The 18121-nt window shown below is 45.4% G+C and overlaps 1 protein-coding gene across 15 annotated transcripts; it reads left to right on the forward strand.

Annotated features, from left to right (window-relative positions):
* Nucleotides 1–18: 18 nt before the first annotated feature.
* On the forward strand, nt 19–14637 carry BRD8 (bromodomain containing 8). 15 transcript variants are annotated; one of them, XR_014935632.1, is made up of 23 exons: nt 19–67; nt 405–501; nt 1078–1147; nt 1953–2002; nt 2118–2240; nt 2396–2476; nt 2930–2994; nt 3464–3600; nt 4028–4243; nt 5512–5656; nt 6877–7086; nt 7460–7740; nt 8159–8614; nt 8970–9063; nt 9275–9321; nt 9683–9897; nt 10212–10304; nt 10529–10597; nt 11268–11445; nt 12097–12201; nt 13032–13076; nt 13657–13833; nt 14223–14637. XR_014935632.1 is itself a non-coding variant. In XM_085519205.1 (22 exons), exons 1-22 carry the CDS (start codon nt 49–51, stop codon nt 14280–14282), a joined length of 2856 nt encoding a protein of 951 aa, XP_085375331.1. In that variant the 5' UTR covers nt 19–48; the 3' UTR covers nt 14283–14637. The 15 variants fall into 15 exon arrangements, 7 of the variants coding, with proteins under 7 accessions (XP_085375331.1, XP_015731626.2, XP_085375332.1 ...); XR_014935636.1 differs by lacking the exon at nt 8970–9063; XM_085519205.1 differs by lacking the exon at nt 13657–13833.
* The last annotated feature ends 3484 nt before the right edge of the window (nt 14638–18121 follow it).

The raw sequence follows: 18121 nt of genomic DNA on the forward strand, positions 1-18121 counted from the left end.
GGCTGTGCGCAAAACTCCGCCCCGCCACAGCTCGGCCGGGAGGGCAAGATGGCGGTGGGAACGGGGAGTGAGTGAGGGGAGAGGGGGGACAGGAGGGGGGGAATCGGTAGGACCGGGGAGGACGGACGGAGCCGGTCCGCAGGCACGGTGATGGGGTGGGGGAGAGGCCTGAGGGGGGCTGAGGGGAGGGGTGGGGCCAACGGCCGAGCGGGGGGTGGGGTCAGTTAAAGGGGGCGTGGCCAACTGGTGAGGGGGCGTGGCCAACTGGTGAGGGGGCGGGGCCAACTGGTGAGGGGGCGGGGCTTCGCTCCGAGGGGCTCCTGCCGTGGGGTGCTGCAATGCACTGCGATGCATTGTGCTGCGGTGCATTGTGCTCCAATGCATTGTGCCCGCTGTCCCGGCAGAGCACAAGCTGCTGAGCGCCGGCCCCACTGAGCCATGGTCCATCCGAGAGAAGCTCTGCCTCGCCTCGTCCGTCATGCGCAGCGGAGACCAGAACTGGTAAGGGGTGGACACAGTGAGCTTAGTGTTATGAGTGCTGTGGGTTGGTGTGTTAGGTATGAGTCTAGAAATGGCTCTGCTTCTTCTGGAGTACTGTGTGAAAAGGGATGTGCATTAATTGGATTGTACTGAATTGGAGTGGGCACTCAGGGCTCACTGAGTCCAATTGGCTCCACACACAGCCATCCAAATTCAGACTGTATCCCTGGCAGTGTTACCAGACACTTCTTAAACCGTAGCAAGCTTGAATAGGAAGAGTTGCATCCAGGTAACACGTGCAAGAGCCACGTTTGCTCTTCCTGTGCTTGGTTTTGCTGCCTATTATCTTCCCACAAAGGGAAGTTTTCATTTAATTTATTAGAACGTGATTTTCAGAGCAAGAAATGGAAGCTCTTGCATTAGGAGTAGGCAGATACTTTTGAGTCCAGAGCTGATTAACTCCTCTTAAAGAACTCAATCTTGGTCGATCCATTGTGTTAATGGGGGCTGTTCTGTGATGAGAATTAAGACACCTTTTTGTAGTGTGTTTGTTGGGGTGGGTTCATTGAGCAGTCATGTGCCATTTCTCCCTTGCAGGGTCTCAGTCAGCAGAGCCATCAAACCCTTTGCAGAACCAGGCCGCCCACCTGATTGGTTTTCTCAAAAGGTAAGAGGCTGCCAATGCAATCCTGGAATAAATGAATACTATATGCAGTATGGAAGGCAATAAGATGACAAAACTGAGAGTAGAATGATCAGAGATAAGAAAAAGCTCCCTTCTAAGGGATGACAAAGTAATATAGAACCTTTCAGCATAAGAAAGGAATAAGTGAAAGGAAAAACAATAGATGCTTATACAATTTTAAGCAGCATGACAAGGGTGAACAGGGCATAATTGCTCAGTGCCTTGTCCAGTAGAGGTGTTAGAGACCATTGAGTAGGACTGACAGGAGACAGGCTCGAAGCAAACCAAAAGAGGCACGTGATCAAGCTGGAGTTCATTGTTGTGGGCTTTTGTGGATGCCCTTGTACTGTGGTGTGTCCAAGTGTTTGGGCAAGCACCTGGGGTTATTGTTAGGTAAGGACCAGAAAGAAATTAAGATTATTAGGGGAGAAGTCTGGGTTTGGTTTGGTTTGATTTTAATGGCATTTACTATTTCTGTAGTTTTGTTAAGCTTGACTTAATACTATCTTGTCTTCTCCATTGGAATATTTTTGGTCCATGTTCACAGACAGAAGTGTTAAAGCCACAGGTTTTTTTGTGTCTTTGTTCTGAGTCAGCCTGGCCAGTGCTAGAATAAAAGAGTGAACTTATCTTCCTCCTTTTGAGGTATGCCAAGTTGTATCTTTGAGAGAAACTCTGGAGAATTCTGTTCATAAAGCATTAGAGTCGGTGCCCTGCAGCTTTCATAGATAGGCATTTGCTGACCTGACTCTTCTGATGTCCTCTGATTTTCTTTGTTTCCTTTCAGCATTGTGCATCTCAGTATTCAGAGCTCTTGGAGACTACAGAGACCCCTAAGTGAGTATAAAGTTTGAAGCAAATGCAGACTGGGAATAGTAGACAGCAGCCAAGAAAAACAGCAGAACTCAGATTTTCTGTTTCCTTACTGCTTTGTTTGTCTCTTGTTCTACAGGAGAAAGCGTGGTGAGAAAGGAGAGGTGGTGGAAACTGTGGAAGATGTCATTGTGCGGAAACTGACTGCAGAACGGGTTGAGGAGTTGAAGAAAATTATTAAAGAAACACAGGAGAAATACAGGTATGTGGTAGAGGCAGAACTGTGGTGTGCCTGAAAATCCTGCTCTGAAAAAGGGGCGTAAGTGGGACAATGCTTGGGGTAGAAGTGCGAGGAATGGGAGCTTCTCAGGGCTTACTGTTTGGTAATAAGTAAGTAAGAAGATTTTCTGATTACAGGCAACTCAAGAAGGATGCAGAGTTGATCCAGGCTGGACACATGGATAACAGACTGGAGGAGCTGTGCAATGAGATTATGATGTGGGTTACCTAATTATTTCCACGTTATTTTCTTCTGAGATTGTAGTTCCCTGATGTTTTGTGTTTGGCAGACATCTTTGGCTCAGTCCTTTTTGAATTAGGAGAAGAGAGGTTATGCTTTGACCTCTGGGGGTGAACTTAGTTTAGGTTGTAGAGCACCTCTTTATGTGAGACATCTTTCAGAGCTCCCAGTATTGAGTTTGTTGATGACTTGCAAAATCGTGCTTGCCTCTACCATTTTTATAAGCAACTGGCAGTGAAACTACCTGCAAATCGTGTTATTGTCTTGTTGGCCTTTGATTCTGCTTTCCTCCTCAGAGGGTTTAAGCCTGAGTCCACAAAATAGTTCATTGTTTTCTGGAGAATATGGGGTAGGGGCCAATAAGATGATTGTGTGGGAGAAGCTAAGGGGCAGTGGAACACCGTGACAGAGCATTTTTATTCTATATACAGAAAGAAGAAAATGGAGGAGGAGGAGGCAGAGGTCAAGAGGAAGGCTACAGATGCTGCTTATCAAGGTAAACTGGACAGTTGTTTCTTTACTCTCCAAAGGGATGTGCTTCTGTTCTTCAGAACCTTTGGAAAATACTGTGTCTTATGATCTGTTTCACGCGAGTTCTTTGCCCTAGGGGTGGAAGAGAGAGTTTGTATTCTTTTTCCAGCAAAATGCAGAGTGTTCTGATAAGTAAACAAAAGTGTATGTAAGAGGAATAAGGATTTGTCCTGAATGTTTCATCCATTTATAGTTCCTAGAGCAATGCAGTGAGCTAACCTAGCAGTGGAGGGATGTGGTAAATACCCAATTGCTAGGGAAACATGAAATTAAGGTGCATTACCCATTCCCTAGTATTATCTATGAAGTGAGTGTAGTGTGATGCAGGAAGTTTCTGCAGTATAAATTGTTTTCTTAGGGTTCTTTAGTCAGAAGTAACTCAGGAGCTGTCCAAGATGGATGGTGTCATGGAATCCCATTCTCTTCTCTTTCAGCTCGTCAGGCCATTAAGAATCCACCACGAAGATTAACGGGTGTGATGGTTCGCTCCCCTGCAGGTTCAACCTCTCCAGGGGGAGACTATGCTCTGGGAGATCTGTCTCAGCCTGCTGTGGATGAGGCCAGCCCAGGGGTAAGAATGTTTCCCACAGTAAGAGGGAAAGACCAGCCTGGGACATAGGGTTCTGCATCCTTCACAGAACAGGAGCCTGGGGAGAAGCCTTTGGCCTATTCTGCAGACTTTTTGTTGTGGTAGTGCTGTAGTGTGGTTGATATGCAGTGCTGCTCAAGATACGTTTCTTCTTTGGTGGCTGTGATGATCAGGTGCCTGGAACAAAGGCTGTGTAGGGGCAGCAGTGGGTTGACCAGACAGTCTTCTGTGTGTGCCTGGGAAGTGGCGCTGCAGGACAGGGAAAGGGTGAAAGCCTGGAGTAGTGTAGTGAGTGAATGGAGTAGGTGTCTGTGGTGTGCTGGATCACTGCTCTTGGGGGAAGGAGCAAGTGGGACTAGTCGGTGTGGTGGAGTGTGGCTTTGAACAGTGTGGTTTTTCTCTTTCTCAGGTCACTCCAGGGACATTGCCCAGCACCCCAGTTGCCTCCTTCATTGGAATCCCTGACACCCCTCCAGGCTCTGCTCCCCTGGATGCCCCCATGACCCCAGTCACTGATGATTCACCCCAGAAAAAGATGCTAGGACAAAAAGCAACTCCGCCTCCTTCCCCTCTGCTCTCAGAGCTGCTGAAGAAGGGCAGTCTCCTGCCCACAAGCCCCAGGCTGGTATGGAGCTCTCTGCTCATATATACAAGCACACAAATAATCTGCTCCAGACTCTTCCATTGAAAAAGGGGGAGCTGCAAAGGCATTTAAAAGTATACTGTTCTGTGAGAATCCCAACAGAAGAGAAATTTGTGAGAGAGAATTATCCCTGTGAAGCCACAAAGGTGGGATCCTTTCCCAGCATTACTGAGGGTCCAGGGCTGCAGGTGTCAGCACACAGAACTGGCTGTCCCTAGTTGTAAGGAGCTGGAGTTGCAGGCTTTGGTAGAGGAAATGGTTCTCATGGGGCTGCATGTTAGTGAGAAGACATCGTTCTATTCAGTCTCCATGGAGGTGTTCTTGGCGAGTTCTCCTTTGGGCTCACCATTCTTTCTTACCTCTTGGCAGAAGGTTGTGCTTCAGTCTTTATAATGGATCTTAGGGTAGGAATAGAATCATTCAGTTAAGTATATGACCAATGTTGAAGTGTATGTTGAAGTTCTTCAGACTTCTCCTAGTTGTTGACAGTCACTGAAATGGCTGTGATGACAAGTTATTTTGGCCCTTCTGGTGTTAGTGTCTAGAAGGCATAGGAAGGAGGGCAACTGTTGCTGACTTTTGAAAGCCCTGTCCAAAAGCTGCAGCCATCAGCCTGCACGTGCCATTGATTCCCTGCATTAGTGTTTGTGTGATGAAGTAGATGTTTTGCTGTTGATTTTTCAGTAATCATATTTGGGGTATTTTCTTAGCTTGTGTAGGTGTTCCATGCTCTGTGTTAGAGTGTTACACTGTGTTAGCAGTATATGACAAAGGGTAGGGAATGGCTGTAGAAGTCTTTGGGTTTTCTTCGTATCAACAGAGTGGCTTTGCATCTGATTCAGAGTCTTTTATTGGTTTAGAGTGTGATGTTGACAGCGTTCCATCTTGATGTGTCAGTTTCCCTGAACTCAAAATAAGGGATAATTCCTTGCTATTTTAGGAGGTAGAGAGGCTAACTCTACAGGTATCCATAAGGAATTGTGAGATCCTTGTGCTCAGTAACTGAGGGAGAGCAATTGATGGTTTTGTCCTACCTTAATGGAAGTTTGCACTATAGCTGTATTGAAGTTGGAGAAGAATAGCTTTAAACTTGCATAAGGGAACCTTAGGCAGGGACTAGGCTGGACAAAAAGCACAAAAGAATTGTTGAGACAGCAAATGGTGGATATACTCATGAAGGTGCCTATCTGGCAGAGAATCACTGATGTGGTTTTATCTCCAGGAACTTCAGTTGTGTCCTCCTTTGGCAGGTTGGTGAAAATGAAATGGCAGTGGCTTCTGGTCACATGAACAACTCAGGAGTCCTGCTGGAGGTAGGAAGCGTCCTTCCAGTGCTGCACAGTGGAGAAATGCAGTCAGCACCTGGTGCTGTTCCTGCATCTCCTGCTGCTTCAGGTAATTCAAAAGGGTTTTTTTCCCTGTACAGTTCTCCTTTCAGAAGTCCCTGCAGCTTAGCAATGTTACCATTATGTGCCATAGTTTCACAGACTGTTTTATTTTTACTTGGAGAGATGAAGAGTATCTCTCAGCCTGCTTTGTCTGAGGGCTTCCTTACAAGTTCTGTTGCTATTTCTGTACCCTTTTTCCTTTCCCTTTTTTCCTTCTGAGAAGACTAATTCTTACTGGGGATAAATATATATATATATATATGTTTATATATATATATATGGCTTGGTCTGAAATGGCTGAAACAGATAGATTTGATTGTCTCTGGTCCATCCAGTCTAGTTTTCTGGGTTTGATGCTGGCCTAATACCTGGCATTTCAGTTTAGAAATGAAAGTTGAATTGACAGGGATTTGGGGAAAATTGTATCTAGTGACTGAGCCTCAATGTGTCTAAATACAGCTCCCTGTGAAACTGCAGGCCTCATTTATCTTACCTCTGCTTCATCTCAGGGGTATGCTGAGAATTAGACTGCAGTGGACTGTGATCTCTAGAGAAAATTCCATAGGTTGAGGTGAGAAGGGACAGTGTATGAGTCTGTGCACTGAGTCCTTTCGGAACCTCCTGCCTGAGATGAAGTTCCTTCTCAGCTCATACTAACAAAGGATTTGTTAATGTTGTCCACAACTGAGGGTTTTCACCATTTGTTTATACATAATTCCAAATGAATAATCTTACTTTCCTTACCCATCTCTGTTCTTTAAGACCTTTTAATTTGGTCCAGATGGTTCAGTAAACTCAGACTGGAAATTACGGCTGAGTGGCAACCTGTGATAACAAAGGAAGTTTCCAAGAAAGACCTGCAAAGAGATTCCCTCTGCTCCCTTCCTCCTCCTGTGATGACTGTCTTGGCTTACCTTGTGTCTCTCTCTCAGCAATGGTGTTCAGATTTCCCGTAATAATATTGGAATGAACCTTTGGAAGGGTATCTCTCTGCATGTGTGGCTTAGCCTGTCCAGGCCTTACTTTGAACACCATCATAGTCTGCATGACTTAATCTCTGACTGCAACTAGGAATCGTACGTTTTTGGTGCAGGTTTTCTTTACAGCTTTTGGGACTGTTAGGAGGTACTATTTAGTATATTCTCCCAGAGGAAGCCACCAGACAAGTGAAGAACCCAGTGGTGGCTGCTTCTTGCTCATGTGCTTTTCCCTTCTACTCTCTGTTAGGTGCTCCTACGCTTTCCCGGCTTTTAGAAGCTGGTCCTGCACAGTTCACCTCACCTCTTGCTTCCTTCTCCGCTGTTGCCAGCGAACCTCCAGCTAAGCTCCTGCCACCCCCCGTAGAGCCTGTGTCGCAGGCAACCATTGTCATGATGCCCACGCTGTCAGCACCATCCGTTGTGCCACCAGCTGCAGCTCCAGAAAGCGTAGTCACAGGTGCGTTCCTGAACTACGCACTCATAAATCTCAGAACTTGCCTTGGGCTCAGCACCCAGCAAGCTCTCAGCTGGCATTTTAGCATCTCAGACTCGCCTTCCTTTCTGAAAGGATGGTTATGGCTGGGTTTTGGAGTAAACAGGTGGTGAATATGGGATTTAAACAGGGTTTGTTGGGTGGGAGTTGCTGGATCATGATTCAAGGGCTGGAACCTCTTTTTCTCTCTGCTGTGGTAAAGCAGGCATGTCACCAATATTTGTCTTTCATTTTTCTAAGCTATAGTGTTGTGGGTGGAGCTGGGATACTCGCGACTGGTGCTTGGATTTAGCCATTGCAGTATTTGGTTTTGATTGTCACTCTCTTCCTTGTGCAGTGAGCCAGCCAGAAGCCTGTGTTTCCATGGAAGCAGTGTCTGATTCCCATACAGTGACAGTGTCCATGGACAGTAGTGAAATATCCATGATTATTGATTCAATCAAGAAAGAGTGCCTGGGTTCTGGAGCTGGCAGTACTGCAGGGTCTTCCAAAGATCACTGCATTGATGGGAAAGAAGACCTGGATTTAGCTGAGAAGATGGATATTGCAGTGTCCTATACAGGCGAAGAGCTGGACTTCGATACTGTTGGAAATATTATAGCCATCATTGAAGACAAGGTAAACAGGCAAAGCAGAGAGCTGGTAGCTTTTTTCCCCACTTTGAGTTAGGTTAATTTCAACTGGTTGCTGCTTGCCAAATTTAAGTAGCTTAAACAAGAAAGAAATAACTTTTTCAAAATGCTCGTTTTCACATTGTCAGTAGAAAGTGACACCTGTGTGACACCAGTGCCATGTTTAACCTGGTGCTTCGCTTCAGAATACAGAAGGAAATCTTGTGTTGGATAAGGTTTGAGTCAGTGCCCTTTTTCTGAAACTGAGACTCCACAGCAAGTGATGGACCTCTGCTAAAAGCAACTCTAGATCTGTTACACCCAGCTTTTTCACAATTAGCTTGTTCCCAAATAATGTTGAATTATTTTTAGTCCCTTTTTCTGACTTTAGTCTGCATTTCTCTGCGTTTATTTTGGTAATAAAGGTAGACGACAACCCCGAAGTCCTGGATGCTGCAGTTGTTGAAGCTGCTCTGTCCTCTTTCTGTGAAGATACTGATGACCCTCAGGCTTTGCCTGGCCCATGGGAACATCCAATTCATCAGGAACATGAGAAACAGGCCCAGATACCCCAAGTGTCTGTGACTGTGAAGCAGGAGAGACTGGAGTGTGAGGAGCCAGAGGCAAAGGGAATTCGAGAGCTAATGGGCATTGGAGAGCTGGGATCAGAAATAAAAACAGAACCTGCAGAGCAAGAGCAGAATCAGCTGGGCTCTGAAGAAACCATGCCAGCAGCTGCAAGAGTGACAGAAACACCGGAGCTTCGGAGTCAAGAGATTGAGGAGGACCAAAGAGCAGCTGTGGCAGCTGGAGAGAGTTCGGAAATTCAGATAGAATCTACCAAGGGAGAAGACACAATGCACAATACAGTGAAGACAGAGGTACGTGAGCTGAGAGGCTGCCTGGAACTGATGTGGGGAAAGAGGAGCAGTTGTAGTAGACAGGAAAGAAGTTTAGAGGAAGGATGAGTGCTGGGTTGAAGGTGACGCATCAATGAATGTGACTGACTGTTTCCTTGGGAGTCATACTGCTGATCTGTTCGATCTGCAGGGAACTTCTCTGCTTTAGGCAGTACTTTGATTAACTCCCCTGGCCCATGTACAGAATTGCTGTTGGGAAGGTGCTCAGTGAAATGCATTGCCTTGAGCTAGGTTAGAGCGAGTTTAGATGTGCCCACACCTTCACTGAAGTAAGCTGACACAAACGTCTAGATTTGTGCATTTCTCTTCCCTCCAGACCCCACCTGATGATGATTCATCCCCTCCACAAGTCCCAAATGTGAGTGAAGACTCCTCACAGGCTGATGTTCAGCACAAATTTGAGCTGTCAGGTAACTTAATACAGCTAGGAAATCTTTTACATGCAACATTATTAGTTGGATAGATGTCAGTGATCTGGTTCAGGTGTTTTGGGGAGGAGGGAGAAAAGTATATGTAGGAATAGGGGTAATTACTGCAGGACTGTAGGCTTTGGTACAGGTTCTTTTGTAGAAAAGACTGCTTTAGAGAACCATAACCTTTCTGCTTCTCTTTCTTTGGCAGACTCAATGAAGGAGGAAGCCCAAGCCCTCTTTAGGAGTCAGATGAAGGTAATTCTGAATTGGTTGTAGTCATCTTGGTTTCACTAGTAATACCTCACTGCTGCTGCTTTCTGGCTCTCACCTACTTAAGAGCAAAGCCTGTGTTCAGCTTTCTGCGCTGTAAGAAGTAATCAGCGTGAAGTTGGGAACTAGAGGGGAGATTGCTTCAGGCCTTATACAGCTGAGTTTGCGTGTTTCTGTGTTTGTGTTGTTGGCAGTTGGAGGTAAGGCAGGATAATAAACAGACTTTTGTGAAAGTGCCTGCACAGTTGTCAAGAAAATCACTTTGCTTGCTGAACCATAGTGCTTTGGAGGCTCTGAGTTGCTGCTGTAGTTGGCTGTGCAGACTTACAAGCTCTTTGTGTTTCAGGATGGACAGGGTGAAGAAGATGATGAGGATGGTGCCAGTGAGGCTGCCAGTTTGGAGGAGCCCAAAGAAGAAGATCAGGGCGAGGGATATCTGTCAGAGATGGATAACGAACCCCCTGTGAGTGAGAGTGATGATGGCTTCAGTGTCCATAACGCACCGTTACAGTCTCACACACTAGCTGACTCCATCCCCAGCAGCCCAGCCTCCTCGCAGTTGTGAGTATCAGTGAAGCTCTCTACCACACACAGGTGCAAATCCCAGGCTGTTTCCTGGGGGGAGTGCAGGATTCTCATTTCTGTTTTGCTGAGTGGGTCCAGTGGGGGAATTTGTTGATGATTTGTCTGGCACTAGATTGTCCTTACTCAGAAGTGCAGGTGTTCAGACAGTGCTGTAGTGCCAGGTCCCATTTTTTATATTTCTCTCTGGCTTGGGTTACTGTAAGCATGACAAAGGCAAAATGAACTGTAAGGTTTCTGCGCCAGGGCAGTATGGAGATTCACAGAGGAAATCATATTCTGTTTTTTCTCAGCTCAGTGTGCAGTGAGGATCAGGAAGCAATACAGGCTCAGAAGATCTGGAAGAAAGCCATCATGCTGGTTTGGAGAGCAGCAGCTAATCACAGGTGAGTTTGATGTCTTGAGAACTGGCAGAAAGAAGTGACTAATCTCAGGCAAGTCTGTACTTTCCCAGCTCTGAGGCTTTACCTGCCTTGTTATGGGGAGATGATGAATCACACTGTTAGTGATAGCAGACAAATAAACATGAGAGCATGACACAAGTATTTGAGAATTGTTCCTCTATTGGCAGGGGCAGGGCATTCACTGGAATCTCTCTCTATCTCTTTAGGTATGCCAATGTCTTCCTGCAGCCTGTGACTGACGATATAGCACCAGGCTACCACAGTATTGTGCAGAGGTGAGTCTCAGCATTCTTATGTGACAAGAACTCTGGTGTATTTGCGTAAGAATTTCTGCCAGGAAGAGTCTAGAGTTCATCCATTGTTCAGACTGCAAAACTTGAAAAATACCTTTCTTCTGACATCATTCATTGTATTTCCCTAAGAAAAAGGGACACCTTCAGTAACACATACAAGTCTGTACACAGCCCTGTCCTTGAATGAAATACAGATTTGACCAGAACATTTTTTTATCAGTGAAGTGGTATGTGACTATCAGCTTCTCTGTTATTGTCCAAGGGTTGAATTTAAGGTGTGATGTTCCCACAACCCGGATTCTTTAATCAGCTCTTTTATTGCCTCAGAAAGTCTAGATTATGGAAGAGTTACCAAAATATGCCTAAATAGTCCAGTGGTTGTAGCTGTGGCTCCCTTGTGTCACACGGAATGCTTGGAGAAGGCAAATGCCTCTCTTGAGGCAGCTGTTACATGTACTTACCATTCCTGTTAACTGCTGAGCAGATTGTGTCTCCTGATCTGAAGCCTTGGAACTCAGGAATGCAGCCTATGTGGGAACATATTCTGCTAAATTAAATAGATGGTCTAATTAGATATGTTTTAGTCCTTAGACTGCAAATGAGAAAGGAGAGAGTTACATGTTTGCATTGCTATTTTGAATGTATTTCATAGGCCGATGGATTTATCTACCATCAAGAAGAACATTGAGAATGGACTGATACGAACCACAGCTGAGTTCCAGCGTGACATTATGCTGATGTTTCAAAATGCAGTTATGTACAATAGCTCTGACCATGATGTGTACCATATGGCTGTAGAGATGCAGCGAGATGTCCTGGAACAGATCCAGGTAAAGTACTGAGCTGAGGCTGTTTCAGAACAGAGTTGTCTGCATTGGTCCACAGGTACAGGAAAGACTTCTGGAAGTGAAAATGAAGTTTCACTCACAGTGTCTTCAAATGAATCCCCATCTTTGCCTGCTTGTACTAGCTTAGGTGTTTGTGGTGAACTGGATTGTTAAAACTAACACAGCGAGATGTTTGTTTGGCTTAGCCCAGACTAATTTCAAACCTAATTTCCTTTGGGGGTGCACATATGCTTAGGCCAGCAAGAACTGGGGTGTGGTTCAGGAACAGAAATGAGCAACAAGATCAGTGAATGACAAGGGACGCAGCTGCTGCTTTTGGTGACTGTCAGTCTGTGCTGGCTTGAGGCACATACAAAACTGTCCTGAGACTGTCCTTTGAATATGTATCATTAGAATTTCTTCTGAAGCAGAACGTCCCAGCTGCCAGGGCTGTCATAGTTTGAACTGGATTTTTATAGTCCCTCCAGACTTGTGGCTGCTGAGGTGAATGGGGAAACTTATTCTGAGCAGCAAACAAGGAACTGAAACTGTCTCTGACCCATTCGTTCCCAGCCCTGTGGTTTGTGATAGCTGACAAGCTTTAACTGAGCTTGTTTTGCTTGAGAATCTTAACAGAGTATGGTTTTCCTGCAGCAATTTCTGGCTACACAACTGATCATGCAAACGTCAGAGTCGGGGATCAGCGCAAAGAGCCTGCGTGGGCGAGACTCCACTCGCAAGCAAGATGCTTCAGAGAAGGTGAGAATGCTGCACCCTGCAGAAGGGCGGCTGGTGTCTTTTGGAGGATCTCAAGATACCGCATAAAGTTCCAGTACCAAAGATGTGCAGAATGTGTTTTTAGATTGGAATAGGTCCTGCATCTTCATGTGAACAATTTACTGTTATTATGTTTCTTTAACTAAGTCCATTGATTAGACTTCAGCTCTGGGGATGTACATCAACCCAGAGATGGGTCTGAGAGTCATGAGTTATTTCTGCAATCCCTATGTTTCTGTCCGTGATTTCAAGAGCAAGTGATGAAAAGTGTTGTGAAATGAGGAGAATATTGGAGGAGGTGTGGTATGGCAGGAAGGTGAAGATGTAACAAATTGAAAACTAGGCTCTGCCATGTTCTTCACTTCCAAGTCAGGTTTTCAGAACCAGATTGTTACTGGAGTCTGGTTTGCTGTTTAAAACATACCATTGATCTTTGCATTTCCACATTGATCTGAGAGCTGATTACATGACCTCACCTGCTCTCAGCTGGTACTCAGAACATTATGACAGCAAGGACTCCCTGCTTAGTTCAAGTAGAGAATATGGCAGACTGCAGAGTGCAGCTGGTTTTTGGTAGTACGGGCCTTGCCACAGCTGGTGAGGGAATAAATATCCCTTTGCTAGCATTCTTGCTCTTGCCTTATTCCTCTTCTGTGCATTTTTATGTTCCTGCCATGTAAGACTGAAGCCATGCGGAAAGGGGAGTGGGGCATATGTTTCTCTATGCTCACGTGTGGGCTTGTTGCTTCTTTGTGGTGTGTGCATTTCCCTATCTGATATCTGATAAGTCCTTCTGTTTGGCCTTTTAACAGGACAGTGTCCCAATGGGCTCTCCTGCCTTCCTTCTCTCTCTCTTTGTAAGTATTGAAAGGCTCCAGCAGGTACTGCAGTACTGCTGTCATTGTCCTCTGCTCCTTGTCTGGGTGATCACTGCACTGTCACAGCGTCCTTCGCATTACAGCAAAATGTGTTTAACTTCGGGTCTGTACAACCATGAGCTGTAGAGACTAATCATTTCAGGTCCTTCCTCTTGGTTTGGGTGAGTGGGTGGGGCTTCAGTCTTTCTTCTGGTTCCGCGTATTCTTATTTTGTCATCTGCCTTGCTTTTTTCCACAACTGCTCTCCTGCTTTTTCCATATGAATGGGAAGACACACCAAGTAATGCATTGCTATAGTTCTGACATCTCTCATGCTTATACAGCTGCCCCTTCTTCACATTCAAGGCCGTACAAAGGGCCCGGGGAAAGTGAGGATTCAGCTGCATTCTCTTTGTCGTTCACGGACCAGAAAACAAATAACATACTCCACAGAAATACCTTGCTCTTTGCCCGTGGTGAGCTGGAAGTGTTTGCAAAGTGTTCCCGAGTCTCTGAGTTGCAGGGAGGAGAGAGGGGAGGAAGATGGAGAGTTTATTTTTTCTCTCGCATATATCTAAAGACAGAGGAGTACTCCAGGAGAGTCAGCATGTCAGCCAAAGGGAGAGGGCAGCGGATCAAAGGAAGCTCTCAGCTCGCCTTCTGCTCATGGAAAGGAGCTGTACGGAGAAGCTAGGGAGCTAGTGCCAGGGTCACTCAACTGGAGGAGCACTTCCTGTAGGGATCAGCAGCTGATAAGGTAGGTTAGTCAGCAATTTCCTCTTTCCATCTTAAAAGCCAAGCTAGAATCTTATCACTTTGGAGAAAGCCTGCACACTACAGGCTCCAAAAGCATCTGTCTGGGTGAGAAACTTTTTGCCCGTCTCTGTCCTGGCCACTGCTAATGTGCAGAGATGCTGCAAATCCCAGCACCCATGCTGTATCCAGAATGAATTCTAGGTAGGTCTGCAAGCAGGCCTCCCCAGGCCTTCTTAGCAGAGCTTCCCTTTTTCTCCTGTTTGAAAGGCATGAAAAGCTGTTCCCAGATGCACGATTTCTTACCTCCATGTGCTGGAGGAAATGTTTTGTGCTTAGGGTTGCATAACTGATTTCTGCTAATGCCAGTCTTTTTGTTTGCCTTGTGACTAGGATGGAGGCACCAGAGGGCGTCGCTGTGCCATTGAGGCAGACATGAAGATGAAGAAATGACGCCGGAGAAAAAAAGGAAAACCCAGCACTTAACATCCAGAGCTGGAGCGCAAGCGAGATGCTGTTAAAGCTGTTAGAGGAAGAAGAGCTGCGGGTCCATTTCTGGGACCTGTTCCACCTTCTTGGCTCGAGTTTGGGAAGCGACGTCTCATCAGAATGTGTAACCCAAAGAAACTTCCTTGTAGGGGAAGACTAGCCCCCCTGCCTGTTCTAGGGCAGTCGTCTTGGGCTTCATCAGTGTTCTGGTGTTAGCTAGCAACTGGTGGCTCGTATGTACTGTAATGTGAAGTGTACAGATTTTTACTAGTGATGTGTAAATGTGTATGTATATTAAAGCCTTGGGGGAAAAAATCCATTATGCAGTGTGCAGTTTTCTGAGCATCACAGCTCTCTTCAGCGAGGAACGCTGCTTCTGTATGAGTGTGCATACAAACCTTGAGTTCCTGCAGATACAGCTCACTTCCAGTTACCCTTTAGAAGCACATAAGCAGTGCAGTGCTTTGACATTAGAGACAGTACATTAATCATTAGAATGCTGCATAGTGCTTGGATGGAGGTGAAGGTTTCCTGGCTGGTGTAAGGATATGGCACTCTTGTTATGAAACAGAGCGTCTGACCATGAAAAGTGGAAATGCTGCAGTCTCACAGGAGCTTTCCTTAAGAGTCTGGTATATTGAATGCCATGTTCTTATCCAGAAATTAGATAAGAGTATGAGTTATGGTGAAAATGTTTCTCACAGCCGTAAACATGCCTCTATCTGGTCTCACAGCAGAAAGTTGGAACTGGTTTTTTTCAGTTGGTTGTTACAGTTCTTAGCAACACAGATGACTTGAGTTGAAACTCCTGGCAATGCTCAATTTACCTGATTTTCTGCTAACTTCTGTGCATCTTCTTTTTCCCCTCATTTACATTTACAGGAGAAAAGAACAACAACACAAAAAATCCCTTGGTCTTGATGCTTGCAGCAGCTGGAAGGTGTCTTTACATTTGTGTGTGTGTGGTGTGTACAGGACTCAGCTTTCTGTCACACATTGCAGAAAGATGTCATTACAATTAATGGGAGGAACCGTTGCCTTAACTAATGAGAGATCTTGACTTTCCCAAGTTCTGCGTTGATGTTTGTTGTGCCTGCTGTGTCGTGTACCACGCTTGATTAATGTAAGGTGTATTTCCACCAAGGGTCACTCTGTGCTCGGTGCTGGAAATGTGCAGTCCTTGTTACTGATTCATTGTTCCTCACTGCTGAACTTGGGAACAAATTTCTCATTTGAATTTCTACGGCCTCCATCTCCAGGGGATTCTCATGGCACAAAAAGTCAGAGGGTTCTTTTGCTTTTTGGTGGACTGATGTAAGCTGGAAAGGATCTCTCAGGATCATCTAGTCCCAACCTGCTGCTCAGAGCAAAGCCAGCTTGAAACCTAGAGCAGATTGCTCAGAGCCTTGTCAGGTTCTGAAAATCTGCAAGGATGCAGATTGCATCATCTTTTTGGACAGCTTGTTTCAGTGCTTACCCACCCCCAGGGAGTAAACATAGTCTGAATTTCCCTGGTGCAGCTTGTCATCACTGCCTCCTCTCCTTTCGATGCTGGCCATTGAGAAGAGTCTGGCTCTGTCTCCCCTGTAGCACCTCTGTCTCTGTTTGACTGTGTTGGGCAATGGAAATTCCAGCACGTGGGAGGATCTCTGTTGTACCCACTGGTAACTTGCTTTCATTGTGGAAAGCTGCTGTTCATTCTTACCCTCGGTTTCTTCCTTTAACCACTAGAGGTTTTTCCCTACTCAGAGAACCCATGACATTTTAATAGCCTGTAATGATGTTTAATAACTTCAGAAATCTAAAATGCAGCTTTCCCCTCCGTAGCCCTGTTGCCTCTTTCCCAATTGACCGCCTCATTTTGTACTTTGCAATGTTTTGTGCTAATCTAAGTACAGAGCCCATGCTGCATCTCCCTAATCCACCTTTCTACAGACAGAAATAACAACTGCTCTTTTGTTTTTCTCTGCTATGGCGAAGTCAAACTGCAAGCTACGCAGCAATATAGGTTTGGTCACATTATAATTAAGCTTCTTAGGGACTCACGAGTCCAAGTCATTCTGTGCCTTACTCCCTCATTCCAACTGTTCTAAAACCTCCCCTGTTGACATTTTAATTGGAAATAGTCTCTATCTCAAGAGAAAGTCTCTCTGGGACGTCTGTGATCTCCTCTGTGGCAACTGCTGATAATTACAATTAATGCAGGTTTTCCAACTGACCCTGTTTTCCCCTGAGGTGTTTGGCACTGATGGTGCGTCATCCCCACTGATCATCTGGCAGCTTTCTGCTTCTGATGTTCGTTGTTGTTATTTGCTTTTATGTCTTTAGCAAATTGTTCTCTTTTTTTTTTTTTTTCTCCCTTTTATTTTTTTGCCTGCTTTATTGCAGATTCTACGTTTCATTTGCTGGAGTTCGGGCTTTTATCATTTTCCTTGTTTTGACACGTAGATTCCTTTCGAAGTCCATCTCCTTTATATCTGACAGCTTGTTCTTATATCGTGCAGTGTCTGATCTCTGCAAAGTGCACTAAAACTTTCCCGTTTGATAACAATTCCCTGTTGGCAACTTATGTAAAGTCCGCAAGGCAGTCCTTAATTAAAAGTTGAATTCCCTCTCCTTCATCCCTTATTTTTGTACCAAATTGCTATGGAAGTAAGCAGCCTGTAATTATTTCGCTCATCCCGCTTGTCTCGCACTAATGCCGCTGCTCTGCTCTCTTGCACCCTGAGTCTTCCAAGACTTAGTGGAGCTGAACATGAGGCTGAAGATCTTTTTAATCGGTGCTTATGCCTAAGTTACCCAGGCTTCCTGGTTTTAGATGGTTATCCCTCTGAACTGCAGTACAGAAAGATGATCACAAGCAATTGGATTACCCTCGCCTAAGGCTTTTCTGTTCCTTGGCAGAGCTGTGGTGACTGGTTATGCATGTGCAGCCAGCTCTGCCCATCGTGCAGTGCTTTGGGCACCAGTAGTCATCAGATGAAATCAGTTTGCCCAACTCCTTTAGCTGGAAGCTGAGAACAGGTAATGTTATCTCCTACCTCATCAAATTTTATCTGCTCCTGCTGAAGTTTACTTTGAAACAGGTTTCAGGAGGGAGGCCAGTGAGATCCCAGCTCTCACTGTAAGTGCATAAAAGAAAAAAACAAATATTCTCATCCCAAACCCAGTGGATTCTTTATTTCTCCCATTTATGCACCGTAGGCTGCATTTGCTGCTGTGGCAGCAGTCCTGAGAACGCCAAAGGAAGTCAGGGAGAAATGTGCTTGTTCAAGACCCTGGAGAGATTAGGTTGTACATAATTAACTGAAAACTCTAAAGGGACGGCTAATGAATGCTTAGAATTCTCCGTGGGTGCAGCATCCAGGAAGCTGAGATCACTAGCAAGATACAGATTTTCCTAACAGCCATTTACTGTTATTAGGGTGATTCTACAACCAGTTCTCCTGACTGCAGAGAAATCGTGGTGGACTCAGACTCTGGGAGAGACTTAGGCTTGGATTAATGAGTGGAGATGAAAGGGGTGGTTTCTTCGATCTTACAAGAATGCTTTTACTTTATGAAACGTGTGTAGAACGGATCCATCAGTGGATGAGTGTGTGGTTCCAGTTCTGGCTCAGGAACACCAGTGGCCACCATCCAGTTAAACCACATCTGCTGTTTTCAACACGAAGGTTCTGTAGTGTTTGTAAGAAGTTGTTTCTGATGTAAAATTTCTTATGGTACAGTGAGGGAACTTCCAGTGTGTAGATGACCCTTGGAGTCACGGCTGGATCACAGCTGTCAGCAGCATGACTTGGTTT

The sequence above is a fragment of the Coturnix japonica genome, chromosome 18 (genome assembly GCF_054131305.1).
Source record: "Coturnix japonica strain WE chromosome 18, WE-NBRP24, whole genome shotgun sequence".
In the NCBI taxonomy this organism is placed as follows: domain Eukaryota; kingdom Metazoa; phylum Chordata; class Aves; order Galliformes; family Phasianidae; genus Coturnix; species Coturnix japonica.

What these genes read in the sequence shown, in the direction of transcription:
- BRD8 (XM_085519205.1), top strand. An exon ending in CTGTGCAATGAGATTATGAT is followed by an intron (nt 2,477 to 2,929) that starts GTGGGTTACCTA and finishes TTCTATATACAG; the next exon opens with AAAGAAGAAAATGGAGGAGG. An exon ending in AGAGCAGCAGCTAATCACAG is followed by an intron (nt 10,305 to 10,528) that starts GTGAGTTTGATG and finishes CTATCTCTTTAG; the next exon opens with GTATGCCAATGTCTTCCTGC.